This window comes from Dromiciops gliroides, chromosome 2 (assembly GCF_019393635.1).
Source record: "Dromiciops gliroides isolate mDroGli1 chromosome 2, mDroGli1.pri, whole genome shotgun sequence".
NCBI lineage: Eukaryota > Metazoa > Chordata > Mammalia > Microbiotheria > Microbiotheriidae > Dromiciops > Dromiciops gliroides.
The window spans coordinates 175,233,222-175,260,265 of NC_057862.1; the positions used below are offsets into that span (position 1 = coordinate 175,233,222).

The window sequence follows — 27,044 nt, forward strand, 5'->3', positions numbered from 1 at the left end:
TGACGTTTGCTTGTGGGAGGAAGAGGGGGTGAGGCTGGCTCTCACTCTCTCTTCAACAAATTCTTAGTCTCTTTAATAAATGCTTAAAAGTCTAACTCTTGCTAAAGCTTATAATTTATTGGCGACCACTCATTAGATATTTTAGACAGAATAGTTAGAATTTTAGCCCCTTACACATTACAGTGAAGAGGTCCATTAGGTCTTCTCCAATCTTCTGCCTGAGGAGGGGGTTGCTTGAAAGGACATAACCCTAGGCTGGAAGTGGGGTCGATCCCACAGTCAAATCGAATATGATTCTAAGTGAAGAAGCCTCATTCATCTCAGAGGGCAGTCTTGCTTTCTCCATATGTACAGAGGGGAGATGAGGATGATTCTATCTCCAACACTTGGCTGGCTTTGTAATAGCTGTCATTTGTTCAGCAAGACTTCTGAGGAAGTATATGTTGGAGAGCTGAAGCCTACAGCTTGTAAGGGGCTAAAATTCTAGCTAGTCTGTCTAAAATATCTAATGAGTGGTCACCAATAAATTATAAGCTTTAGCAAGAGTTAAACTTTTAAGCATTTATTAAGGAGAATAAGAATTTGGTGAAGAGAAAGAGAAAGGCCTACATTCAGCTATCTCGGGAGCTACACTTCTCCTGCTCTACTCTCCATGAGAGTCCTGGCGAAAGAGAGTGAGAGCACCAGCCTTGCCCCCTCTTCCTCCCACAAGCAAACGTCACTTCCTGACACCAAAGAAAAGCCACATGTCTTGCCCTTAGGCGCCTTCTCCTCATGGCGGAGCTTTCCTACAGTAAGTCTTCAGCAGGTGGCATCATTCCAATCTTTACAAGCTACTAGGATTAGGGCTAGAGAAGGACAGATATCTATGGGTAAGTTGGAGTTGGGTTGTTGTTTTTTCCCCATCCCCAAATGGTAGTCAAATGCAGAGTGGCACTCTAGGATCTATTTATCTCTAGGAATAGGGGATGGAGAAGTTCTGTGGGTGGTTTGAGTTTTATAGAAAAGTCTCAAGTTCTCCTCAGGGCAAATACCCAGTGCCACTGGGTCCCTCTCTGTGAACTAAGTTGTTTCTTCTAACAGTTAGTCAACAAGCATTAGACTTAATTAAGGTCAAAGAGGTTTTTCCCTCTCTCCCATCTCCCACTTCTCTTTTTACCTACCTAGTATGAGATCCTCCAAAGTCTTTTCCTTTCTTGAATTCAAGGTATGAAATGGTGATGCACAATGCCCCCCAGCTACTTTGATGGTATTTGAATTGGGGAAGGCAGCAGTGGTGGTGGTATTGGTGGTCTTTCCTTTCTGGAGAGAGATTGTTCTTGGGCTAAGTACTAGGAATACTCTAAATGACCTTTTGGGGCAGGTACCATGTTTTGTTCCTGGGGGAACAAAGGCAATGAATGCGATGAAGGAAGCAGCCCCGCAGGACCTTTGTGGCCAAGATGAGAGGGAATGTTTTAGGCTTTCCAGGAAGTTTGTCCCCATTTTCCTTCCCCAACACCCACCTCTAATCATAAGACATCTCTTACAGTCTTTGTCTCTCCTATCTTCTTTCTTCTTCTTTTTTTTTTTTTTAGTGAGGCAATTGGGGTTAAGTGACTTGCCCCGGGTCACACAGCTAGTAAGTATTAAGTGTCTGAGGTCGGATTTGAACTCAGGTACTCCTGACTCCAGGGCCGGTGCTCTATCCACTGCGCCACCTAGCTGCCCCTCTCCTATCTTCTTGTTCCTAATCCTTCTGTTCTCATATTCTGTTGTGCAGTACATTTAGATTTACTTCTCGGCTTCATCAGCAATCACTGCATCACATGGCATGGCGGGGGGCGCCCACTTTTTTTTATTTTTTGCCAGGAGTAAGTTCTTTAGGTTTTTCGAGTGAATGCTCCATGGAGGCTTAGAACCAAAGGTGCCTGGGTAACGTGACTGGTCAGGATTTGGAGTAGAGTATTTGGGTTCAAATACAGCCTCCGCTAGGAGTCCCTTAACCTCTCTGGGGCTCGACTTCCTCATCTGTAAAATGAAAATTCAACAACTCTCTCCTGGTTCCCCTCCTCATCCTCCTTCGCCTGACCGTCATCATCCATGCTCCGGACCCGACCCCGACAATGGGCACTCTAGAAATGCCCACGGGGTTAGAGGGCTTGGTCGGGGGGGACTTTTTAGGGTCCCTTCCACAAAACCTGGTGCAGGGAAGCAGCATGCCGATACGACGCTAACCCAAGGGAACAGCAACCCAGAGGAAAGTGAAAGTTATTTCGGTTCTAACAGGAACCCAAGCCTCCAAGGCCCACCGCACTGGCCTTTTAAGTCCTGCTAGGGGGCGTGGCTTATCCTGGGCTCCCGAAGCCCCGGCGGGCTGCGGCGGCGTGTGAAGTGCCCGCCCTCTGTGGGCGGAAGTCTGGAATCTCGACGTGTCCTGGGCTGCCCACGCAGCTTGCCGGAAGAACCCCCACTCCCCCCACCCCGCGGTCAGAAGCAGGTCGGCTTGGCCACAAGACAGTCCCTATGGAAGGTTTTGCCGCGGGGGAATGGAGGTGGGAGAGAAGGATGTTGATTAGGGTTTAAAGCTGCAGCCAGGGTGACCGCTGGAAACAGGCGAGTCTCGGGTCAGCCCCGAGCCCGGCGGTCCATTGGACGTCAGGACCTCTCCAACGCCGCTGCCGCTACTCTGAAAAAGACCCCAAATAGGAGCCCGTGGGCAGCAAAGGGGCCCACGGAGGCCGCCCCCGGCGCCGCCTCGGTCACCCCTCCCGTCTAGGTGAGGACCCCAAGGCTCGGGAGGCGGGCTGGCGTAAAGCCAGTGAAGTTTCCATGGGAACAACGGGGGCGGGGCGGGGGGCGCGTAGGCTGCGGGCTAGGTTGGGCTACAGGAGGGTCTGGGATCGAGCGCTCTGCTCTCCTGGTCACAAAGCTGGGCCTGTCCCTGAGTGGGGAGGAAGGAGAGCTTTCTCAGAGGCTGGGGTCTGGGCCCTTTGGGTCAGGACAGAGGGTCTGATCACTTAGAACTATACACTTTAGGTGGAAGGAGACCTTAGAGGTCATCTAGCCCTTCCTCATTTTACAAATGAGGAAACTGAGGCCTGGGGAGGCGAAGTGAGCTGCCCAGGCTCACACAGGTAGTGAGTGATGCTGGATCTGGGTCTTAGATCTGGAAGGGGCCTTGGAGAGGAGCCTCGTCCACCCTCACTTTACACGCAGAAGACACGACAGGAACTCTGCCTCGGGCTAGTTTCTGGGGCATGGTGGGGGAGAGAGGGTCGGGTTGAGTTTGGGTGACACAGTGACTCTCCCACCAGGTCAGGTTGCCTTCAGGATGACAGCTCTGGATGCCTTTCGAGGCAGACCCTGCTTGTGGCTGCCAGTGCTACTGCTTCTAGGCTCTGGCCACATTCCTGGGGTGACCAGTGAGACCCACTATCAGCCTGGAGACCCTGTCATGCTCTATGTCAACAAGGTGGGGCCTTACCACAACCCCCAGGAGACCTACCACTACTACCAGCTGCCTGTTTGCTGCCCAGAAAAGATCCGACACAAGAGCCTCAGCCTAGGTGAGGTGTTGGATGGTGACCGAATGGCGGAGTCCATGTATCAGATCCGCTTCAGAGAGAATGTTGAGAAGCGGACTCTCTGCCAGATGCAACTAACTTTTGCCCAGGTCAGCATGTCTATGGGGGTGGTCACTACTTACCTCTTCCCCTATTAAAATTACACCTTATACTTTCATAGTATGTTCTAATCTTCAAAGTGTTTTTCCTCACATCCCACCCTATGAGGCAGTGAGGGCAGGCATTTTAATTTCAGTTTTGCCGAGAAGAAGATGGTCAGAGACATCTAGTAAAGCTGTTAACCTCCTAACCCTCACCCACTTTGCTGGTCTTTCAACAATGCCATGCTGCTGGGTTTTGTTTTGGGGTCTGTTTGTTTGCATTAAGGTTCTTTCATCTTCAAATAAATTGTTTCATCTAATAAATCTCTTATAACAGTAATAGCTAGCATGCATATAGCACTTAAAAGTTTACAAAGGGCTTTACAGATATCTCATTTTATCCTTGCATCAGCCCTATGAAGTAGGTACTATTATCCACATTTTACAGGTGGGGAAACTGAAGCTGATGGCAGTCTTGTGACTTGTCCAGGGTCACACAGCTAGTAAGTGTTTGAGAATAGATTTGAACTCAGTTCCTCCTGACTCCAGATTCATCACTCTATCCAGTCTACTGCCTTGCTGTCAGATAGTTCCTTCCCCCCCCCACCCTCTTCCATATATCCTCTTTTTTTTTTTTTTTTAGTGAGGCAATTGGAGTTAAATGACTTGCCCAGGGTCACACAGCTAGTAAGTGTTAAGTGTCTGAGGCCGGATTTGAACTCAGGTACTCCTGACTCTAGGGCCGGTGCTCTATCCACTGCGCCACCTAGCCGCCCCATATATATCCTCTTAAGCAAAACCTGCTTCACAGCAGGATTCAGACCATGTGGAAACACGGTCTTGTCTTTTTTTATCCTCTTCTTTTCTAGTCCTAATACCATAAGGTCATTTTTACCCTTCTGGAGGATCCTCAGGAGAATGGGATGGTTATCATATAATCAGGTTCTCCCTCCACCCTATTCCTGAGAGGATCTTGTCCAATCCTATCTGTCTTTCATAGGTTGAGCGGCTGCGCCAGGCCATTGAGGAATTATACTACTTTGAGTTTGTGGTGGATGACCTGCCAATTCGTGGCTTTGTGGGCTACATGGAAGAGAGTGGTTTCCTTCCACATAGTCACAAGATAGGACTCTGGACTCACCTGGATTTTCACCTTGAGTTCCATGGGGATCGAATTGTTTTTGCCAATGTCTCAGTTCGTGATGTCAAGCCCCATAGCCTGGATGTGGTACGGCCTGAAGAGCCTCTGGACCTCACTCACACTTACAGTGTGCATTGGTCTGAGACTTCAGCAGAACGTCGGGGTGATAGGCGCCATGGTGATGATGGTGGCTTCTTCCCTCGAACACTGGAGATCCACTGGCTGTCTATTATCAACTCTATGGTGCTGGTGTTTCTACTGGTGGGATTTGTAGCTGTCATCCTCATGCGGGTTCTTCGTAATGACTTGGCCCGCTACAATTTGGATGAGGAGCCAAACTCTGGTAGCTCCACTGATGACTTTGACCAGGGTGACAATGGCTGGAAGATTATCCATACTGATGTTTTCCGATTTCCCCCCTGTCGCGGTCTGCTCTGTGCTGTGCTTGGTGTGGGTGCCCAGTTCCTGGCCCTTGGCACTGGTGAGGGGAACAGGACCAGCTAAGGATATCTCCCTAGGGAATGGGATTGTTGGTCCAGCTAAGGAATACCTAGGAAGTGAGCCAATCTAGGGCTCTTCCCAAAAGGTGATGGGGGAGGTGGCATGGCCAAGGCATCTCAAGTACTAGTACTCTTTTGCTGGGAAATGTCTGATTCTTCTTCCTCAGAAGTAGTATTGCTGCAAAGCATGTTCTACCTATGGGTTTACAGGTTTAAGACAAAAATTGGTAGTTTTATTAAACATCTGGGGCGGGAGGTAAGAGGGAACAAATTCTTCTACTGGAGTTCCTGTGTTTGAGTGAGGGAAAGGCTGATTCCTGTAGGACTTCTGGGGTTGGGTAGAGAAGATCTAATGCAGGCTTCACACTATTACCCTATAGGCATCATCGTCATGGCACTGCTGGGCATGTTCAATGTGCACCGCCATGGTGCCATCAACTCAGCAGCCATCTTGCTGTACGCCCTGACCTGCTGCATTGCTGGCTATGTGTCCAGCCACTTCTACCGGCAGATTGGAGGGGAGCGATGGGTCTGGAACATCATCCTCACCACCAGCCTCTTCTCTGGTGAGGAACTCACTCACCCTGGGTTGGGCCAAAATGGGCTTTAGAGAAGGGTTGGCCTGAGGCAAAATTATATAAAAGTCAAGTTTGTTTTTTAGAGTGTTCACCCCCGCTAGGATCCTTCCCAGTGTTTGCGTGTTATATGATAGCTACTGAGGGCCCTTCACCACAGTACTGCAATCAGGCCTGCCTTCCCAAGGCAGCAGTCCAAACTATGAACTTTTCTAGTCCCTAGTCCAACAAAAATGTATTGCAAATTTATCTTCTGCTAGTGATGTCCTAAGCATTGAGATCGGTATAGGAGCACAGATTTGGAGCCGTACACAGAACCATACACTGGTAAAATAGAAGGTCCCTGCCCTCAAAATACTTTTGGTTTGATATATCCAGAGTTTAGTAATCTAATCTAAATTTATTAGTGCCATGTCCCATTTCTTCTGCAAGGCCTCATTCTTGATAGTGTAATCATGGTGTTACAGAGGATAGAATTTTAGATTTGGAGTCAGGAAGACCTGAGTTCAAATCCTGCATCATTTATTAGCTTTGTAACTTGAACAAGTCACTTAACCTCCCTCAGCTTCAGTTCCTCATCTATAAAATGGGGATAATGATAGCACCTACTTCATAGAGTTGTTGTAAGGATCAAACTAGATAACATGTAAGGGACTTTGCAAACCTCAAAAACATATAAATATTAGCTCATTATAACAACAGGTAATGGAGAGGAACAGTAATCTCTCACAGTTAATATTTGTTTTGAACAACACCTTAATTCAGACAAATATAACACTTTCAATTATGGACATGATAGCAGATATTGGTGGAAAGAGGGAAGAATTCAGAAACATCCAGTTCTACTCACATCTCAAATCATCCTCTATAAGTAGGCTTGGCCCTATTATTGAGAGTTGGTGGTGAGTGGGAGACAAGACCAAGAGTAAGGAGAATTGGGGAATGCGGGGGCGGGAACTAAGTCCATATAGAAATCTAGGGCTGGAGTGGCAGGTTGGTTCCCCCTCTCCCCCTTCAGGTCCAGTCTAAGTGGGTCTCCCCAAGAATGTGACTTCCAATGCTGATCTCTACCCTCCTGGGGGCCCCATCCCTGCAGTGCCTTTCTTCCTGACTTGGAGCGTGGTGAACTCTGTGCATTGGGCCAATGGATCGACACAAGCGCTTCCAGCCACTACCATCCTGCTGCTGCTAACAGTCTGGCTCCTGGTGGGCTTCCCTCTCACTGTCATAGGTGGCATCTTTGGTAAGAACAATGCCACTCCTTTTGATGCACCCTGTCGGACCAAGAATATTGCACGAGAGATTCCTCCCCAGCCCTGGTACAAGTCTACTATTGTCCACATGACTATTGGTGGCTTCTTACCCTTCAGGTATTTACATCTCTCACCCTCCAGGTCCCTGATTCACTACAACCTAGCTCAGCCTTAGAGATAATCATAGAATCCTTGGTCTGGCCATGTCCTACAGAGACCATTTCCATCCTTTCTCCTTTTAGGTGGGGCTTTTTTTAAAAAAAAGCTTTTTAGGGGAGCTTTATTTGTTCACCTGTTAAATTACTCCTTTCATCATCAGAAACAATTTCTGGCTTCATTTTCCCCTGCTGTTACTAAAGCTTGTCATAATTCATTGATCCACAGTGGAACCAGTAAACCCAGGGGAAGTGGGGTTAAGTGGGGTATCAAAAGGAGGGCTGCCTAGATTGGCCTGAAATGACGTGGGCTGGAAGTGGGGGAAGCCCCTGAGCAGGAGTGTGCCCGCTGACCCTCCCCCTCTCTTGGCAGTGCCATCTCGGTGGAGCTCTACTACATTTTCGCCACAGTGTGGGGCCGAGAGCAATACACGCTCTACGGCATCCTCTTCTTCGTCTTCGCCATCCTGCTGAGTGTGGGCGCCTGCATCTCCATCGCGCTCACCTACTTTCAGCTTTCGGGAGAGGATTATCGATGGTGGTGGCGCTCCGTGCTCAGCGTGGGCTCCACAGGCCTCTTCATCTTCTTCTACTCCGTCTTCTACTACGCACGGCGCTCCAACATGTCCGGCGCCGTGCAGACCGTGGAGTTCTTCGGTTACTCTTTCCTCACGGCCTACGTCTTCTTCCTCATGCTGGGCACCATCTCCTTCTTCTCTTCGCTCAAGTTCATCCGCTATATCTATGTCAACCTCAAGATGGACTGAGCTCCGAGCGATGCCCGGGTTCCGGGCCCCTTTGCTGCTGGGACGCCTTGCTGCCCCCTTCCCTGGGTCGGATCCCCAGGACGGGGTGAGAGGGAGGGGAGCGAAAGGGCCAGGCTCTCGGCCTCCCCACTGACTGCTGTGTGCTCTTGGAGCCGACCTCTTCCAATCTCTGGGAGAGGCCCCGCGACTCTATAAATATCTATAAATATCTATATATAGAAGGACATATATTAGAATTTTTAATTTGCTTTTCGTTTTGGTTCCAATGGTTTTCTTTTTACAACTGTCACAATAAAGTTTGTTAAGAAACCGAGACAGTACTCGAGAAGGCGGGGCGAGGCGGGGCGGGGTGGGGAGGGGGGAGGGGATCAAGGAAGTGGCTGCTGGCTCCGAGCTGGCGGGGGCGCGGCGGAGAGGCCCGCAGCCTTCCACCTAGGCCTTCTACCGCGGCCTTTCACTGGCTCCTCTGGGCCTCCGGCCGTGCTCTTCCCTCCACCTTTGCAGGACGTAGTACTCCCTCCAGACGCGAGGGGGCGTACACCTCCATCCTTTTGCCGGAAGTAGGGTAGGTAGTCTCCTCCTGCAACTCGGGTGGCTGTGCGTGCGTGCGCCGCTTCCGCTGGAAGCGGGTGTCAGTGTCTCCACGTGCAGCCCCTCCCCCTTTCTCAGGTGCCGGAGCTGCCGGCGGCAGCCGCTTCCTCTGCTGCCATGGAGCCCGAGGAGCTGGAGCAGATCCTCCAGGAATTGTTGCTGCCGGACACGGAGCGAATCCGCCGGGTATGGGACGGGGCTCCCGGGGCGGGGCGGGATCCGAAGGAGGGGGGGACTCCAGGGGCCTGAGACCCGCCCTGTTCTCCCGTCTCTCTCTCCCCAGGCCACGGAAGAGCTCCAAATCGCTCTCCGACACCCCGGCGCTCTCCCCGCTTTATGCGAGCTGCTGGCCCAGGCGCCCGACCCGCAGGTGAGAGGACCACCCCCACTCCCTGACCGGTGCCGAAACCTCCCTGGTTTGTGAAAAGCACTGGTCGTCCTCACACTGCCCGATCTCTGAGCCGGGGGGTTTCCAAGACTGACCTCTGAATTTCGAGGGTTGCTCCACCCTCTCTTGATCCCACACCCGGGTTTTCTTTGATTTCTTAAATCCTTTTTACTCTTTCACACTCATTTAACTCCTCACTTCCGATATCCCCCTCCCCCTTTTGCTCGGTGGGTTGTTTTTTTTCTAACCCCTAGAGTTACATGGCACCAGCACTCCTGCTTCTTACCAACTGGCCTTGAGGGTTTGCTGATCACTTACCCTGATGATGCTGTTGACTTCTCCCACCCGTCAAATCCTTCATTTGTAATGCTTGAGGTCTCTTTAAGATGCCTTGATGTTTTAATTCCCTAATTTCTGGTCTCCTGTTTGTCTCAGAGGATTACCCGGTCTTCTAATCCCTAAAAGTAGGACCATCGCCTTTGTCTCATCCCTTCCTCTGTAATGGGATCTTTGGGCTCACTCTTTTCTTCCCCCTCCTATGCCTCTCATCTTCCTTTGCTCTAACTCTTATCCCTCTTTACAAACCCAGATCAGGCAGTTTTCAGCACTGCTGATCAGAAGACGGGTTAGCACACGATGGAGGCGCCTGGCAGTGTCAAATCGGCAGAGGTGAGGACTCCAGCCAGGGACCTAGGGGTGATGAGGAGGGGCAGAAGTGGACAGCCAGGCATAGGGTTTCCTAAGTGCTTTCTACCCTGTTGTATTCTAGTCTGAAATCCCTGGTGCTGAAAGCCCTGGAGGATGAGGCAGAGTAAGTATGGATCTGTTCCTTTCCCAGATATTCCTTGACTGATTCCTGTGGGAATTTCCTGTTTCAGAGATCTCATGCCTCTTCTCTCAGTTTAGGTCCTTGATTCTTTGGGGCAAGAGACATGCCAAATTCTCCTAGAAGGGGAGGGTAGTAATTATATCTAATTTAAAAGAAGAAAGAAAAGAAAGCTAGGTTGTGAGGTTTGTATTAGAGAAAGAGAATGGGATAGCAATAGAACATGATAAGATGTCTGACACAAGTGGATCTGTGCCAGTGGCCTTTTAAGTTCTAGTTCTGCCCCATGCTTCTGGACCTTTTTTGTGGGGGTTAGGGGATGGGATGAAAATAACACACATGCCTTCTTCAATCCATAGTCATAGTGTGACCCTCAGCCTGGCCCAGTTGTCAGCCACTATCCTGAGGAATGAAGGCCTGGATGCCTGGCCTCAGTTAATGCACCTGCTCCAGCATAGCACTCAAAGCTTCCACATCCCTGAAAAGGAGGTATGGTTCATGGAGCCTGGGAGGGGTGCAGATGTCAGAGGGTTGGGATACAATAAAGGCTTGGGACAGGAAAGGGCTAAGTGTATAGGATAATTTTTCTTCCACTTTCCTTCTCCTTGGGCAGATGGGACTACTTCTCCTGAGTGTAGTGGTGACCTCACGGCCTGAGGCATTCCAACCACACCATCGAGAGCTGCTTAATTTACTGGATGAGACTTTGGGGGAGTCAACCTCTGCATGGCTGCTCTACTATTCTCTTCGTACTCTGACCACCCTGGCACCCTACCTGGGCCCCAATGCCTTGGTAAGAAACCTTCTCTTTGCCCTTCACATTTAAAGATGTAAATGCATCTCAGCCACGAAGTCTTCCAGAATCTACTTTCTTTTGGTGAGGTGAAGGAAGTGAGATCATCTTCTTTCATCTCTAGTCCTCTTATAGGACTTTGAATATGAAAAAGGAGTGACTAAGAAACTTTCCAGATTCCATGCCATCTTCATTCTGTCTCTATGCCCTGGCTCTCCATCCCTAGACCTAAGTCAGTCAATAAATATTTATTAAGTGCCCTCTGTACCAAGCACTAAGCCAAGGACTGGGAATCCAAAAAGAGGCAGACAGTCCTTGCCTTCAAGGAGCTCACAGTGTAATGGGGAAGACAATAAGCACACAGGGACAGTTCTGACTCTATGGACTTTATTTATTTATTTATTTTTTTAGTGAGGCAATTGGGGTTAAGTGACTTGCCCAGGGTCACACAGCTAGTAAGTGTTAAGTGTCTGAGGCCGGATTTGAACTCAGGTACTCCTGACTCCAGGGTCGGTGCTCTATCCACTGCGCCACCTAGCTGCCCCCTCTGTGGACTTTAAAGGTGTCAGCTACCATGTGTCTGCACTGTAGGACTTAGTTCACAGCTATCTTACCTATTCTTTGCTCTTGCAGCCTCAGGCTAGGAGTCTGGTGCCCAAGGTCCTTTTGGCTTTGCAAACATTAATCCAACTAGATGAGGTAAGAATGAAGGGCAATAGCCCTGCTGGGGAGGAGAAAGAAACCTACAGTTCAAGCCCCTGAATCATCTATAAAAAGACTGTCTGTTTTTCTTTTGATGTTAGACAAAGGCCTGTGAGGCACTGGAAGCCCTAGATGAGTTGCTAGAATCTGAATTACCCATCATCACCCCTTACCTGTCTGAGGTTCTCACCTTCTGTCTGGAGGTAAGGAAGATTGGCAGAGTCTCCTTGTTGGCTTCCCTAGCAGGACATTTCTCCATCTTTGAATCACATTTGTTTTGGTAACAGGTGGCTAAGACCGTCACGTTGGGAGATGCAGTACGAGTACGGGTTCTCTGCTGTGTCTCTTTCCTGGTAAAACTTAAGAGCAAGGTGGGTAGCTTTGTCATACTCCCCACCAATCTACACTGCCCCAGCCACTCTTTAGATCATCCCTACCTTTCCACTGGACTTTCTTGTCTATCTTTAGGGTCTTCAATGCGTGTCATTGTAGGTATAGTAAGTATCCTAGTGGAGAGATCAATCCCAACCCTATTTAGTCCCAAGCTTTTTTTTGTTTTGTTTTGTTTTGTTTTGTTTAGTGAGGCAATTGGGGTTAAGTGACTTGCCCAGGGTCACACAGCTAGTAAGTGTTAAGTGTCTGAGGCCGGATCTGAACTCAGGTCCTCCTGAATCCAGGGCCGGTGCTCTATCCACTGTCCCAAGCTTTTTAGGTGCTCTTACTCCTACAAGCCAGTGCTGTTTCTCCCAGATCTTGAAGTTCCCTAGCTTTCTTCTAGACTTGTTAATTTGAGTTTATAGGACTCTAAAAGGAAGGAACATTAGGGCTGAAGAGACCTGCCACGTGATAGAAGCCTCTAATATCTGCCATCCCACCCCAAATGCCCATAGGCTCTACTGAAGAACCGACTCCTAGGTGCAATATTTCGCACTCTCTTCCCCATCATGACTGCTGAGCCCCCTCCAGGGCATCTGGATCCTGAAGACCAAGATACTGATGAGGAGGAGCTGGAAGGAGGGCTGGAGGTGGAAGCACCCAAGCAGTTTGCCGTGCAGGTGGGAAGGGGAACAGCTGGAAGCTCTTAGTGGGCCACAAGGAAACCAGATAGAAGATACAGTGTCACAGACAGGGTTTATTTGACAAGAGGGCCTTAGTCTAGGTTCTAATGAGGTAGAAAATTGTGACTGGAAGTGGGGAGTGTGAGGGTAGTAGGGAAGAGAACAGAGTTGAAGCTGAAAGCTTCTTTTTTTCAGGTAATAGATGTTCTGGCCCTCCATCTGGCCCCAGAGAAACTGTTTCCACAGTTGGTGAGTTCTGTTCAGATGCTTGACCTCTCTCCTTCCTTCATCTTGGTCTAATCTTGTTTATGGTAGTGAATTGGACACTATATTTCCATGGTAGCACCGGGCAGTCCAGCTAGTTCAGTCCTCATTTTACAGATGAGGAAACTGGGGCCCACAGAAGTTAAGTGACTTGCTCACAGTCACAGGGGGAGTAAGTTGCAGAGCTGGGAGTCAAACCCTGTGACTACTGGCCTCTTTAGAGAGAGGATCTGATGCTCCTGACTGGGGTTGGAAGGGTGGGAAGCAGAGTGGAAGAGTGGTAATAGAAATGTTGGCTTGTATCTGTCTCCTTCAATAGATGCCTTTACTGGAAGAGGCCCTTTATGGAGAAAACCCATATCAACGAAAAGCAGGACTTTTGGTGCTGGCTGTGTTGTCTGATGGTGCTGGTGATTATATCAGACAGAGGTATACCCTGGAAGAAGGAAGGATATAGCACCTGATTCTTAAGAGGGGCCTCAGGGATCATTGGGCATGAGGGTCTGAAGGTATTTGGGCAAAGGAAAGGACAGACATAAGGCTCCCAGTAGGAGGGGAGAGAGTAGGATTTTTCTAGAGACTACTTTCTTTCCCCTCACTTTGGTATTATCAGGTCTATTTGTGGGTTCCCTTTATCTCAGACCCTCCTTTCTTGTCCCTGTTGCCATCTTCCTAGAATGCTGACCCCACTAATGCAGGTTGTGTGCAAAGGCTTGGCTGATTCTTCCCAGGTGGTACGCAATGCTGCGCTGTTTGCCATGGGCCAGTTCTCTGAGAACCTACAGGTTAGTAAGGTAGAAGCTGGTACTTCCTCCTCCCAAGTTCTGCCCACATAAGATATATTTGGCTCTCATTCTACCATGTCCTTCCTCTTTTTTCTTAGGGACCTTGGGTCCTCCACTCCCACCCCAGGCCTCTATTCCCTGCCCAACACTATCTACTTCTTCATTCAAACTTCATCATCACCTGGCCTGATCTCTTCCTGTCCCTCCCTATAGCCTAATATCAGTACCTACTCTGGTGACGTGATGCCCCTGCTTCTGGCCTACCTCCGGTCTGTGCCACCTGGAAATATACGACACCTCGCCAAGGCCTGTTATGCCCTGGAGAATTTTGTGGAAAGCTTGGGTATGAGGGAGGGAGCTCACAGGGGAGTGGAAGGGGGGGGGCTTGGCCACAACTGCAGAACTGTGTACCCATTATTTTAAGATGGATATCATGGAAATGTATTTGCAGCTATAATAGCATTGAATGGGACAAGCAGAGCATTTTATTCTCTTAGATTACTGCCTCATGCTGGGACAGAGATTGTGATGAATTCATTTGGTTATTCCTCACTTGATAGGAAGTGAGTTTAAGGCTGGGTCTAGAGAAGAGTGCTGAAACAGGGGGCCTTAGACTAACCATTCAGCATGGTCTCAACACTAATTTTTCTTACTTTATTTTTGTTTATTTATTTTGCAGGGCAGTGAGGGTTAAGTGACTTGCCCAGGGTCACACAGCTAGTAAATGTCAAGTGCCTGATACCGGATTTGAACTCAGGTCCTCCTGAATCCAGGGCTGGTGCTTTATCCACTACGCCACCTAGCTGCCCCCTAACCATTCAGCATGGTACAGTCAGTTGGTATAATTTGGCATGGCGTAGTCAAAAGACTAGACTTTTTATCTTGCCTCTGATGCTTACCACCTGTGTTACCTTAGGCCTCAGTTTCCTCATGTATAAAATGAAGGTTAGACTATATTGTCTCCCTTCCAGCTCTATAATTTTGTTATTCCTATAGGACAAGAGGTGGAGACATACCTCCAAGAGTTAATGGAGAGAATGCTGCAGCCCCTTAGAGAAGCTACCAACCCCCGAGCCAAGGAGTTGGCTGTGAGCGCGATAGGGGCCATCGGTGAGGTGGGGCGACAATAGGGCTGCCCAGGGTGGGGTGAAAGGGCTATACTTGGCCTGCAAAAAGTATCATGCAGGCCTCCCCAAAGAATATATTTGTGGGGGGGTGGGTCTTTGCCATCTTCTAGTCATGCTAACTTCACCATTCCTACAGCCAGTGCGGCCCAAAGCTCCCTGATACCTTACTTCCCCACCATCATGGAACATCTCCGGGAATTCCTGGTGACTGGGCGTGAGGACCTTCGACCTGTGCAAATCCAGAGTCTTGGTGAGCACTTCTTATTCATACCCCATCAGGTTCTTCAGAGCATCCCTTTCCAGCTCTCCCCACTTGACTTCAAAATTTCACCTAACAGATTTCCACTAATTAGACAGGAGTTGCCTGGAGGCTATGCTGGTAGTTTTGTCTTGGCCCTGCCAAGTTCTTATGGGTCTTAATTTTGCCCCTACAAGTTTGTTTCACCTCCTCATTTTTGGCTTCACAATTCCTGACTGATCTCATCTCTCTCACCTCCTCTAGCCCATATTCCCAAGTGTCTTTCTTCCCCACTACTACTGTAGTCCATCCAGCTTTGAATGCTTTACTTTCTCCCTATCCTTCTTGGCCTTTCTCAGAAACTTTGGGAGTTTTGGCTCGAGCAGTAGAGGAACCCATGAAGCCCCTGGCTGAGGAATGTTGCCTCCTGGGACTGAGCCTCTGTAAACAGGTGGATGACCCTGATTTGCGTCGATGCACGTGAGTGATCTGAAATAAGGAGTGGGGGAACAGGGGAACCCAGCCATCTCATCTACCCAAATTTATATCCCTGACTAATTTCAGGATCTCTTAGCCATATCCTTAAATTCTGAATGATGAGAAATAATTATTAATAATTGATATCTTGGGGGGGGACCCAGTGTTCTCCCCTTCTTTCTTAGTCTTTTCTCCCACATCCACCACCTACCCCCACCTCCACTCCAAAGTCCAGTTTTCCTTCAAAGTAAGATTCATCTTGGTCAAAGAGTCTTGCATGGAGGTGAATCAGTTTATCTAGATGGCTGAAGGGCTTTACTGATGAGATTTAGCCTGTACCAAACCACACCTCAGTGGAAACCACTGTGACCCCATCAGCTTGGGTGGGGTCTGCATTTTTTCTCTACCAAGATTTGAGTGAACTAAGTATCCCTAGACTTCCTTTTAATATAACAGCCAGTTAGATTTGATTGCTACATGATGGACCTCATTACAATGAGTAGGATATATAAACTGTGACCCCCACCCCAGTTAGGGGTCTTTCATCTGAGAGAGATGACCAGTGACCATCCTTTTATTAATAACCTGTTGGCTTATTAATAAAATGATAAAATTACCTTGAAACTATGTCTCATATTTTTAATTGTCACAAAGTCTTTTTCATTGTTTCTTGTTATCCCAACTTTCTCACCTACCCTTGGTCTGATTTCCTTTCCTGCTTGTCTCTTTTCCAGTAGGGCTGTGCTTTACCTCTTTCTGTTTGATCTGCTTCTCCTAAAAGGTATAGTCTGTTTGCAGCACTGTCGAGGCTGATGGGTGAGGGGATGGCCCCCCATCTACCAAAAATCATCACATTCATGATGTCATCACTGCGTTCAACTGAGGGCATCGTGGTAAGGATGGGGATGGGGACATGGAGATAGGCATGTACTAGGCATGGCTCAAGGGTGGTATTGGTAGGAAGATGGAACAGGATCCTGCTAACCCTGACAACCCTTCTTGTAGCCTGTCTGTGACACAAGCAACACCTTCCTTCTTTTTGATGAGAGTGAGGACGAGGATTGTGAAGGGGAGATGATGGAAGAAGATAACGAGGAAGAGGAGGACTCTGATATCTCAGGGTGCGAAACCAAGGGGGGTGAGGCAAGGGTGGCTGGTGGATGGATCAGGGAGGGTCAGCCATGTTCTGGGACTGAAGAGGAAATCATTGAGATATACCTCATTTACTGGCAGCTGTGGTGGCTTCCATAACTGCTCATCTTTTATGTTTTGTTCATGCCACCTCTTTTGTCTCTGAAGCTGGTATTGATTTTTCCCAGTTATTAATGTTCTTTCCCTCCTAAAACTTCCCTGTGTTATATTTACCTCTGTATATACTGTATCACCTATAGTAGAAATTCAGTTTCTTGCAAACAGACTATGTTTCTGTAGCTTGGAACATAGTAGCCACTTCAGTTTAACAATTCAGTCCGCATTTATTGCTTATTGGTTTACTATAGGCCAAGTGCTATGGTTGGCTCTGGAGATAAAAAGGGAAATAATTGTCCCTGCCCTCAAGGAGCTTATATTCCATTGGGAGAAATGAGTGAGGAAGTTGAAAACATTAACCTCTATTGCGATCAAGAAAGCTTCCTATGGGGGCAGCTAGGTGGCGCAGTGGATAAAGCACCGGCCCTGGATTCAAGAGTACCTGAGTTCAAATCTGGCCTCAGACACTTTGACACTTACTAGCTGTGTGACCCTGGGCAAGTCACTTAACCCCCATTGCCCTGCAAAAAAAAAAAACAAAAACAAAAGAAAAGAAAAAAAAGAAAGCTTCCTATGGGTTGTGTCCTTGTTGTTGTTTGTCCTTCCATTCTTGGAGAGGTGATGTCCTGATTTCCAATGAATTGGATTTAAGTGAGGAAGAGCTGTGCAAAGCACCAGCCTCACTCTCCTATGATGATTCCTATGCAGTTGAATACCGTGGCCTTTTAAACTTAGATGGTTCCCAGGTTTCATTTTGCCTAAGGCAATGCCCATTCAGTAATTAAAGATAGGTAAACTAGAGGGCTAAGAAACCCTCTTTTTCCTAGTCAAAAGAAAATAGATGGGAGTGGGGGAAGACCCTCACAGTTTCTGGCCAAAAGACACAGAATTGCCTTTTAGGCCCACTCTGAGCCATCAAGGAGGCCAAACAATGGCAAAATAAGGCCTGGGATGGGACCTGTTGTTGGCCAATGATGTCCAGAGTTTAAGGTTTAAGGAGTGCAAGTAAGTGGTGTCCTTAATCTGAGTCAAGAAGAAAGTTTAAGATTCTTAGAGGTGGGAAGCATTCTGTTTTCCAGCCATGAAAGATAACCTACACCAAGATAATGAATTGGGAGAGAGGAAATGTTAACTTTATGGAATGGCAAATATGTAAGTTTGATGTGATCATGGAGTGTGTGAAGGGGAGAGACTTGACCTGAGCCTAGAAAAGGAATACTTGTTGTAAAACTGGATTGTGAAGGGCTAAAAGTACTAAGCTGAGGAGTTTGTATTTTTACCTTGGAGAAAATAGGAAGCCACTGAATTTCTGAACTGGGGAGTGACGTGGCAGGAAGATTGTTTTAGCAACTGTTTAGGAGGATGGGTTAGAGGGTAAGTCTGGAAGCAAGGAGCCCAACTAGAAGGCTGCGGCAGTCATCCCAGGAAGACTATGATGGTAACCATGAATGGGAATGGAGAGAATGGAGAGAATGGGGTGGCTTGAAGAAATAGAGGTGGAATTGACAAGGTTGGCATCTGATTGGTTTTGTGAAGGAGAGGGAAGGAAGAGTCAAGGATGACATATAAGTTGTGAACCTGTATAGACCAGAAGGATGTTGGTGACCTCAGCAGGAATAAGATTTGGGGGGAAGGCAAGTTGTTTTGAATATGTTGTTTGAAATGCCAGTGGATGTGGAACTGGAGCTCAGGAGAAGGGTTAGGGGCTAGAGAAGTAAATTAGGGAGTTGTCTTTAAGGACGGGACTATATATAGGTGCCAGACAAATGAATGGATAGGCTTTTGTTACATGCAAAGGCCTGTATTAAGTGCTAGACATTCATGTAGAAAAGTAGAGACGGTGTTTGCTTTCACTCTCGTTCACATTCTGATGGTGGAGACAACACGGGAAATTTTAGCTTTAAGTCAGATGGAAATGTATCATGGTCCTGAAATTGAGGACATTTTCAGGTGTGGCAAATGGAGTGATTTTTTTTTTTTTGGTGAGGCAATTGGGGTTAAGTGACTTGCCCAGTGTCACACAGCTAGTATGTGTCAAGTGTCTGAGGCCAGTTTTGAACTCAGGTCCTCCTGAATCCAGGTCCGGTGCTCTATCCACTGTGCCACCTACCTGCCCCATATATTTTGTTTTCACAAATCCTTCATTTCTGAATATATCCCTACCCAGCAATCCATCCCTCGTAACAAAGAATAAGAAACAATTCACTGATTTGTTTTATTGACTGCTCATTTGTTACAAGAGGGTTTTGTTGGGGCTGGGGAGAGTCCTATGACTGGGCTTTCCACTTTCAAAGGGTCCTGTGATGATGGAGGGCAGGGAGTTCTCTCTCAAACACCAGGGAAGATAGATGATCAGGTGAATCAGCTGGGTGATTGTGTTCCCAGGGGACTGACTGAAGTTATATACAGTACTAATTTCTTTGCCTGATCTCAGAGTAGAGGGGGATGATGCACATTAGAAGTAGTCTGCATGTGAAACATGGGTTTGGCTCCTGGTTGGACATGGTGTCTTAAAGCCCCAGTCTTGGTGTTTGGAGAACTGAAGCGTTGTTACTTTGTTCATGGTTTCAGTGAAACAGGACAGAGTAGATCACTACCTACACATATGGTGATAGGCTAACACCTTCAAATCTAGTTGCTGATGGTGCTTTTGTTTGCTGGTACTGGTGGTGTTAGTGGTGTTTTAAATAAATTTTATTGATGGGGTTTTTTTCTTTATATTAGTCATTTTTCACCTCCAGATTAAACCCTTCCTTGTGACAAAAACAATTAAGCAAGAACAGAAATACAAATAGAGAAATTTTGTCTGAAAATGTATATGCTGTTTTGTTCTAACATTGTGCTTGCCTCTCTGCTTTGAAGGAAGTGTTCTGTTATCTAGATAGTAGACCTTCTCAGCTGTGTGACCCTGGGCAAGTCACTTAACCCCAATTGCCACACTAAAAAAACAAACAAATGAACAAACAAAAAAAATGTAGCTAGATGACAAGCTGAGAACTCAGAAGGTATTGCTTCCTTTTTTCTTTTTTTTTAGTGAGGCAATTGGGGTTAAGTGACTTGCCTAGGGTCACACAGCTAGTAAGTGTTAAGTGTCTGAGGCCGGATTTGAACTCAGGTACTCCTGACTCCAGGGCCAGTGCTCTATCCACTGCACCACCTAGCTGCCCCTACATTTTTTTTTTTTTTTTTTTTTTTTTAGTGAGGCAGTTGGGGTTAAGTGACTTGCCTAGGGTCACACAGCTAGTAAGTGTTAAGTGTCTGAGGCCGGATTTGAACTCAGGTACTCCTGGCTCCAGGACCGGTGCTCTATCCACTGCGCCATCTAGCTGCCCCTGCCCCTACATTTTTAACAAATACTTTAATGGCCCCTCTTCTTGGCATCACTGTTGTTAATTCCTTCCCTTCCCTCTTTTTTTTTTTTTTTTTAGTGAGGCAATTGGGGTTAAGTGACTTGCCCAGGGTCACACAGCTAGTTAAGTGTTAAGTGTCTGAGGCCTGATTTGAACTCAGGTACTCCTGATTCCAGGGCCAGTGCTCTATCCACTGCGCCACCTAGCTGCCCCTCCCTTCCCTCTTAAAGACAAAAAAGCTTAACACATGGTAACAAATAAGTATAGCCAAACAAAACGAATCTATACAGTGGCCATGTCCAGAAATGTGGGCCTCTCTCTTCCCCTTGAATCCATCACTACTGTTCAGGAGGTGAGTACAATTGATCATAGGTCCTCTGGAAAGGGTTGGTCACTACACTTTACAGCGTTGCTGTCTTGTGTAAATCATTGTCTTGGTTGTGCTCACTTTGTCATGCAGTATATTCCATTATATTGATAGATATCCTTCCCTAAGCTAAGACTTAAGAGGCAAATTAAGGCCCCCCTCTTAGAGTTGAGCTCTTTTTTTCCCCTTTTTTATCTCCCTATTAGGATCAGGAAATTTGTTTTGCTTATAAATATCTTCTTCCTTTTAAACTCCCTTTTCTTATCCCCACTTGTTTTTCTGTCGCATTTGGTCTATTTCCGTCCTAAACTATGTGTATGTATAGGTTCAACCCTTGGTTCATTTTGGATGAGTAAGGTTCATCTGATGGTGGTGTATTCCCCTACCTCTTTCTCCATGTTTTTATAATCTTATGCACCCAAATTTCTACATTAAGTATATTCCTTTTACCCTCCTTTTTTTGAACAAAACCAATCCAACCCCATTCCACCATAGGTCCCCTTTTTTTCAATTAACTCCCTCATTAGTCTTTGAAAACTTGAAGATACTTTTTATCTTCTGCCTACTAGAAAGTTAGCACTATGTCATCATACCACACCTTTCAGTTGTTTATGTAAATTTACCTTTCTGAGTTTCTCTTAACTCTTGTATTTGTATAGGGTGAGCCAAAAGTCATGATGTTTTAATAACTTTTTGAAAAAAAAATTTTTCCCATTTATAGGAATTTTTCACACATAATATAAATTCATTTCATACTGTATATGATGCTATGGTATTGTAAATTTAAAACAAAGAAGTTATTAAGTATTGAAACCCCTTCTTTAATTAAATTAAACTTTTGGCCCACTCTGTATTTCAAAGTTCCTATTCATCTCTGATATTTTCATAAGAAATGCTTGAAAGTTTTCTGTTCTTTTAAATGTCAGGTCCTCATCATGTTCCCTTTCTTCCCTTTGAGCTTACCTCTTTGTCGTGTTCTCCATCATTCAGCTTTGCAGGATAAATTTGTTATTAGTTGTAAGTCTATATCTTTTGCCTTTTGGAATATTATATTCCAAGCCATCCTTTTGTTTATAGTAAAAGCTCCAAGGTATTAAGTGATTCTGATTGTGGTTACTTGGAAGGCTAATTCCTTCAGTGTGGAAGCTCTGGATTTTGGCCCTGACCGTCTTGGGACTTTTTCTTTTCAGATTCCTTTCAGGAAGTAACCAGTGGATTTGTCTTCACATTACCCTCTGGTTCTGATAGATCTGGGCAGTTTTTGTTGATAATTTCTTGAAATATTCAGACCTTTTTTTTAATCACAGTTTTCAGGGAGCCTAGTGACTTTTTTGGGGGGGGGTAAGGCAATTGGGGTTAAGCGACTTGCCTAGGGTCACACAGCTAGTAAGTGTCAAGTGTCTGAAGCCAGATTTGAACTCAGGACTTCCTGAATCCAGGGCTGGTGCTCTATCCACTGTGCCACCTAGCTGCCCCGAGCCTAGTGACTCTTAAACAATATCACCTTGACCTGTTTTCCAAGTCAGTTGTTTTTGACATTTGAGGTCTTATTATTTTTTCAGTCTTTTTTGATTTTGTTCTGATGTTTCTTGTCTCAGTCATTGATTTTTATTTGGTTAAGTCTAATTTTCAGGGAATCCATTTCTTGGGTAAAGTTTACCATTCTTCTAAACTATATTCTCCTTACATATCTTTCTTTTAGAGCTTATATTTCATTTTTTTAATCTGTTGCTTCATTTCTTCTCACCACTATATATATATATATATATATATATAGAGAGAGAGAGAGAGAGAGAGAGAGAGAGAGAGAGAGGTGAGAAGAAGAAAAAATATATATATATATATATTTTTTTTTTTTGGTGAAGCAATTGGGGTTAAGTGACTTGCCCAGGGTCACACAGCTAGTAAGTGTTAAGTATCTGGGGCCGGATTTGAACTCAGGTCCCCCTGACTCCAGGAGCAGTGCTCTATCTACTGTGCCACCTAGCTGCCCCTGCTTCATTTCTTCTAAGTTTTTATGTAGTCCTTGTGGAAAGTTCCCTTTTTTTTCTTTTAAATCTCTGCCTGCAGACTTCCATTACAGTTACTTTCTCCTGTAGGCTGGATTTGGGGCCATCTCTAAGGCAATTTTTTTGTACTGGTTGGTGTCTTTGTTCACCTCTCCAGCTTTAGTTCCCTTTATTTGGGCTTTGTGCTAAGGCTAAGTTAGCCCCATCCCCCTTTCCCCATGGCTTTCTCCTCTGTTCTTATACCTCCAGACACAGATCCTTTCAGGTTACATGTTTCTCTGGCCTATCTCTGGTCCAGCTAGGAAGTGACCAACATGCTTGCCTGCACTGACACTAGGTTCACAAGTAGCCCCAATTCTTTATTGCCCAAGGGCTTCTGACTTTTTGTGTAGTTCTGGTACAGAAGTCATTTACTATGGTTTTTCCTTGGGTTTCTTTATCATTATTCAAACTGGTATGGATATCAGGTTGGTTTGTTTGTTTTTTACTGGAGTAGGTATGAGAGAACTGAACAGTCTACATAGCCCCACTCAGTGTTAGGAAGGACTTTTCAGTTTTGTGATGATACTGTGCAGAGCTCAATGTAGCTTCCATTCAGTCCTGGGCCTTCCAGCAGCCCCTCTAACCCCCATAGTAATGGGTTATATAGCCCCACTCTTCCAGAAGCATGGATACAGAAACGAGGAGTCAAGAATCTGGGTATTAATGGAGGACCCTGCCCACTGGGTGTTTGTGGTAAATGGAGGGCTGTGGCTTTATGGTGACTGGGCAGAGTCAGTATAGCTTGGAAGCAGGGCAAAAAGTCTAGAGCAAGAAGGCCTCTAAAGAGGAATGTCATCTTACCAGGTCCCTTGAGAGTGTCCAGTGTGAGAAGTAGGTGCTGGGACAAGACTAATTGGGATTCATGGGGGGAGACCTCAGCTGCCTTGAAACAATGCAGGCTGTAGCCTTGTTGTAGGGACAGTAGACCCTGGGGTGATAGGTAGATGGGGACAAGAGGTTCCTGTTAAGGAGATGGACTTTCAGATCCAGGTCTTAAGCAGGACTAGGACTGGACAGACTCTTTCATAGTCAGATGGCCAGGATTTCTCTCCTCTCCACTCTATACTTTCTATTATGCCACTTAATACATGTTTATTCAATGTAATTGAATTTCTCCTTATCCTACAAGGTATAATGTAGAGAATGCTTTCTTTGATGAGAAGGAAGACACCTGCCTTGCCCTGGGAGAAATCTCTGTAAATGTCAGGTAAGCTTTGCATCCATCCTTCCCTGATGTCATCTTCTTCTTCTGTGGATGGAGCCCTCCCCTCACATTGGTATTTCTATTCCTTAGCATGGCCTTCTTCCCATTCATTGAACGTTTCTTTGAGGAAGTATACAAACTGTCTGAGGTGAGGGTCTTGGCCAGGGGACCTGGGAAGGGCAGGGTGGGGAAGACAGTCAGCCTTTAAATAGGGCAGGCAAATTGTTAACCTCTGCTGTGTCCCTCTCCTTCCTCCCTACCAGTGTCCCCATATAAATGTCCGGAAGGCAGCTTATGAAACCTTGGGCCAGTTTTGCTGTTCTCTACACAAGGTTTCCCAGACTGTTCCGTCAGAACAGAATAGTTTTGGTGAGGAGGGAGGCCCACCTCTACATGTGGTTTGGTATCAAGGGCAGGGAGGGGGACCAGCTCCTGAGCCGGACATGGGTTAGGGAGCTGTCATTGACATTACTGGCATGTCAGGACAACATTGCTTTTTCAGCACTACAGACAGCCCTGGGCCAGGTGGTTCCATCCTTCCTGCAGGCAGTGAATGAGGACCGTGAGCGACTGGTGGTCATGTCTGTGTTGGAGGCCCTGACCAGTTTGCTCCGGAACTGTGGGCCTTTTGTGCTCCAGCCTCCCCGTCGATTGGCTGAACTCTGCAATGTCGTCAAGGCTGTGCTGCAGAAGAAGGTGAGAGCCCTAGGGGAAGAGAAGACAGGCCAAGTATGGGAGGGAAGCTGAAATAATCCAGCCTGAAGGTTCTGAACCTGGCCTTGGCTCCACTATAAGTAACACTGACTGACCCCTACCCTTACTGCCCCAGGGCTAAGCTTACCTCCTTTTCTAGATAGCCTGTCAGGACCCTGAAGAAGATGAGGAAGATGAGATGGAACAGGTAAGAAGCAGGGGCTGAGAAAACTGGCTGTGTATATGGAGGTGGGGACATGGTCTAGAAGCCACTTTTGGTTAAGCAGTATTGATTGGATGCTTGTTATGTGTCCAGCACTAAGCTGAACCTCAAAAGAGAGATAGAAAGAGGTGACATAGACAGTCTATGTCCCACAGTTTAGCAACTAGCTAGAGAGAAAACCAAAATACATGAGAAAATTCATTGTAAAATTGTGTGATGGCAATGAGAGTAACAGGGAAGAAAGGAGAGAGATTGCTGAGAAGCTTGGATGCTTGGAGAGAGATTGGGGGGAGGGGGTGATGTTCGATGGATCAGATGACTAGGTTTAGATAAACATGGCAGTGGGTGTGGGGGGAGAGGTGGCTAGGTAAATCCAGAGTGCTTAACAAGGCTGTACTGAAGTGATTGACTCCCTGGGGGCATCTAGATCCCAGAAAGGAACCTCATGTAGTCAAAGTGGGCTTCTAATGGAGTGGGAATTGGGAACAAGGGGAGGGGGAGGGGGGCAAAAGGCTTGTTAAGTAAGATGGCAGGAAAGGAGATTGTGGTTGGGGAGTAGACTTTCAGAGGTGGTGTGATCCATTACAATGAGATCCACTGCATCTTGATTCCTCTCAGCAGTTGGGAGGGTTGGCTGGGATGGGATCCTGGTGTTTGGATGTTCCCCTGACCACCTCAGCCCCACAGGCGGAGTATGACGCCATGCTGCTGGAGCATGCAGGGGAAGTCATTCCAGCTTTGGCAAGTGCCGCAGGAGGAGAGACCTTCGCCCCCTTCTTTGTTGGTTTCTTACCTCTGTTGCTACGCAAGGCAGTGAGTGACTCCTCTCCTTTGACTTCTGACTTCCCCATTCCTGCCCTCCCCCTTTGCCCTGGTACCAGTTCCCAGCTCCAGCCCCTCTTGTGCACCCACATGCTTCCCCTGTGCTGACTGATTTGCCTTCTCCCCTCAGCAGAAGCCAGGTGGCTCGGTGGCAGAGAAGTCTTTTGCGGTGGGAACCCTGGCAGAGGTTGTGCAAGGCCTGGGGGCCTTCTCAGCCCAGTTTGTGTCCCGGCTGATGCCGGTGCTGCTAAGTGCTGCCCGAGACTCAGATGCTGAGGTGCGGAGCAATGCGGTCTTTGGGCTAGGCGTGCTGATGGAGCATGGGGGCCGCCCTGCCCTCGAGTATCCTCACCACTGGGGCAGCTGGTGGGACTGCAGGAGGGGCCCAAGGGAACAGCATCTTATCCATCCCCTTGACATTTTGCTGATGTGTTTTTTCTGATATACTTCCCCATATAGTCAAAGCAAAACCAGTGAGGGTGGCTGGCATTCCCTACCTATAGCCCCTGCCTCTCTCCTGAGAAGGAAGGTGCATTTTATCATCTGTCTTCTGGAACCAGTGGTCAACCCCTTCTTGAAACTCAGTAAAGTGAAGTCATCTGCTCAAGGTCCAGTGGCAGAGCTGACCTAAAGCCCAAACCTTCCAATTTCCAGTCCAGAGCTCTTTACGTTACATCGAACCATCATGGGTGGGGGTTTGGGGTATTGGGCCAGGATCTGTGGAGAGAGGCCTGCTTGTGGGCTCTGTTCCTTGACTATTGCCTAGGCACTTCCAAAAGATTCTGGGGTTCCTGTCAAATCTCATTGCCCGGGAACGCCAAAACCGTGTCCGTGACAACATTTGTGGGGCCTTTGCACGCCTGCTGATGGCCAACCCCAGAAAGCCTCAGAAACAGGTAGGAGGAAAAAGGAGGGAATGCTAAGTATACGAGGTAGAAGGGAAAGGTGATCCAAGTGAGGGGAGAAGGGTTGGGCACCCAGCTGACTCTGGTATGTTTAGGTGCTGACCACGCTGTTCCGTGCATTACCACTGACAGAGGACCTGGAAGAATGGGTCACTATGGGGAAATTTTTTAACTTCCTGTATCAGAGCTTCCCTGAGCAGGTACTTGGCCTTGAAACCTTAGTCCTAGCTCTCTCACCTCAGTCCTTGGTCTCTTTGTGTATATGCGGGGAGGGGGACAGGAGTTCTCCTGGGGTTGCTATAACTTAACTCCTCCCCTACCTTCCCTTTAGGTGGCTGATGTGGCTCCTGAGATCCTTAATATATGCACTCTTACCCTAAGTTCCAGCAAGGTCCCACAAGGTGAGCAGAGCAGCAAGTATATTGGGAAGAGGGGGGACCAGGGTTGGGTAGATGGGGAAACGATTGTGTTGAATCATGCCTATTGCCCTTCTTGGTGACCCTGCACTCTCCTTATAATCTACCCCCAGACACCAAGGCTGCATTGCTGCTGCTCCTGACTCATTTGGCCCAGCAGCACACGGACAGATTCCAGGCAGCACTGGGCTCCCTGCCCCCTGGCAAGGCCCAGGAACTTCAGGCTATGCTCAGCCCCACCTAAGGCCTGGAAAGTGGCCTCCCAGGGTTGGGATCAGAGAAAGAAACCTGCCCTTCCCAGGGGGAGTTGCTTACTGCCTTGACTCCATCTGGGTGCCTGCCAAAGATTCTCATTGCCAGGACAGTTCGTGGCCTTCTGGGAGCCATCCCTGGGGCAAGTTCTGTTACTGTGTTGGACTTTATGGACAAGGGGTTGACTTCTGATTTGAATAAAGTCCATTTATTTTGGATGAGCTGTA

The 27,044-nt window shown here is 47.3% G+C and overlaps 2 protein-coding genes across 3 annotated transcripts; both read left to right on the forward strand.

Moving 5' to 3' along the window:
* The first annotated feature begins 2,140 nt into the window (after positions 1-2,140).
* On the forward strand, positions 2,141-8,350 carry TM9SF1 (transmembrane 9 superfamily member 1). The gene is made up of 6 exons (XM_043988245.1): positions 2,141-2,758; positions 3,297-3,655; positions 4,647-5,268; positions 5,668-5,853; positions 6,959-7,232; positions 7,644-8,350. Exons 2-6 carry the CDS (start codon positions 3,314-3,316, stop codon positions 8,035-8,037), a joined length of 1,818 nt encoding a protein of 605 aa, XP_043844180.1. The 5' UTR covers positions 2,141-2,758; positions 3,297-3,313; the 3' UTR covers positions 8,038-8,350.
* Positions 8,351-8,677: 327 nt separating this feature from the next.
* On the forward strand, positions 8,678-27,035 carry IPO4 (importin 4). Of its 2 annotated transcripts, none has more exons than XM_043980020.1 (30): positions 8,678-8,814; positions 8,912-8,998; positions 9,606-9,685; positions 9,786-9,827; positions 10,202-10,331; positions 10,456-10,635; positions 11,269-11,334; positions 11,439-11,540; positions 11,625-11,708; positions 12,228-12,392; positions 12,591-12,644; positions 12,979-13,088; positions 13,336-13,444; positions 13,658-13,787; positions 14,441-14,554; positions 14,708-14,821; positions 15,169-15,289; positions 16,068-16,179; positions 16,292-16,407; positions 23,432-23,509; positions 23,597-23,654; positions 23,770-23,875; positions 24,009-24,202; positions 24,360-24,407; positions 25,110-25,235; positions 25,375-25,586; positions 26,011-26,140; positions 26,245-26,349; positions 26,481-26,550; positions 26,679-27,035. In XM_043980020.1, exons 1-30 carry the CDS (start codon positions 8,746-8,748, stop codon positions 26,807-26,809), a joined length of 3,243 nt encoding a protein of 1,080 aa, XP_043835955.1. In that variant the 5' UTR covers positions 8,678-8,745; the 3' UTR covers positions 26,810-27,035. The 2 variants fall into 2 exon arrangements, with proteins under 2 accessions (XP_043835955.1, XP_043835956.1); XM_043980021.1 differs by having other exon boundaries at positions 25,378-25,586.
* The last annotated feature ends 9 nt before the right edge of the window (positions 27,036-27,044 follow it).

Bases quoted from the DNA above. Each gene is read 5' to 3' on its own strand.
- IPO4 (XM_043980020.1), top strand. From the start codon at position 8,746: ATGGAGCCCGAGGAGCTGGAGCAGATCCTCCAGGAATTGTTGCTGCCG. The intron at 16,180-16,291 runs GTAAGGATGGGG...CCCTTCTTGTAG, and splicing joins GTTCAACTGAGGGCATCGTG to CCTGTCTGTGACACAAGCAA. The intron at 24,408-25,109 runs GTAAGAAGCAGG...TCAGCCCCACAG, and splicing joins AGGAAGATGAGATGGAACAG to GCGGAGTATGACGCCATGCT.
- TM9SF1 (XM_043988245.1), top strand. From the start codon at position 3,314: ATGACAGCTCTGGATGCCTTTCGAGGCAGACCCTGCTTGTGGCTGCCA. The intron at 5,269-5,667 runs GTGAGGGGAACA...ATTACCCTATAG, and splicing joins GTTCCTGGCCCTTGGCACTG to GCATCATCGTCATGGCACTG. The intron at 7,233-7,643 runs GTATTTACATCT...CTCTCTTGGCAG, and splicing joins GGTGGCTTCTTACCCTTCAG to TGCCATCTCGGTGGAGCTCT.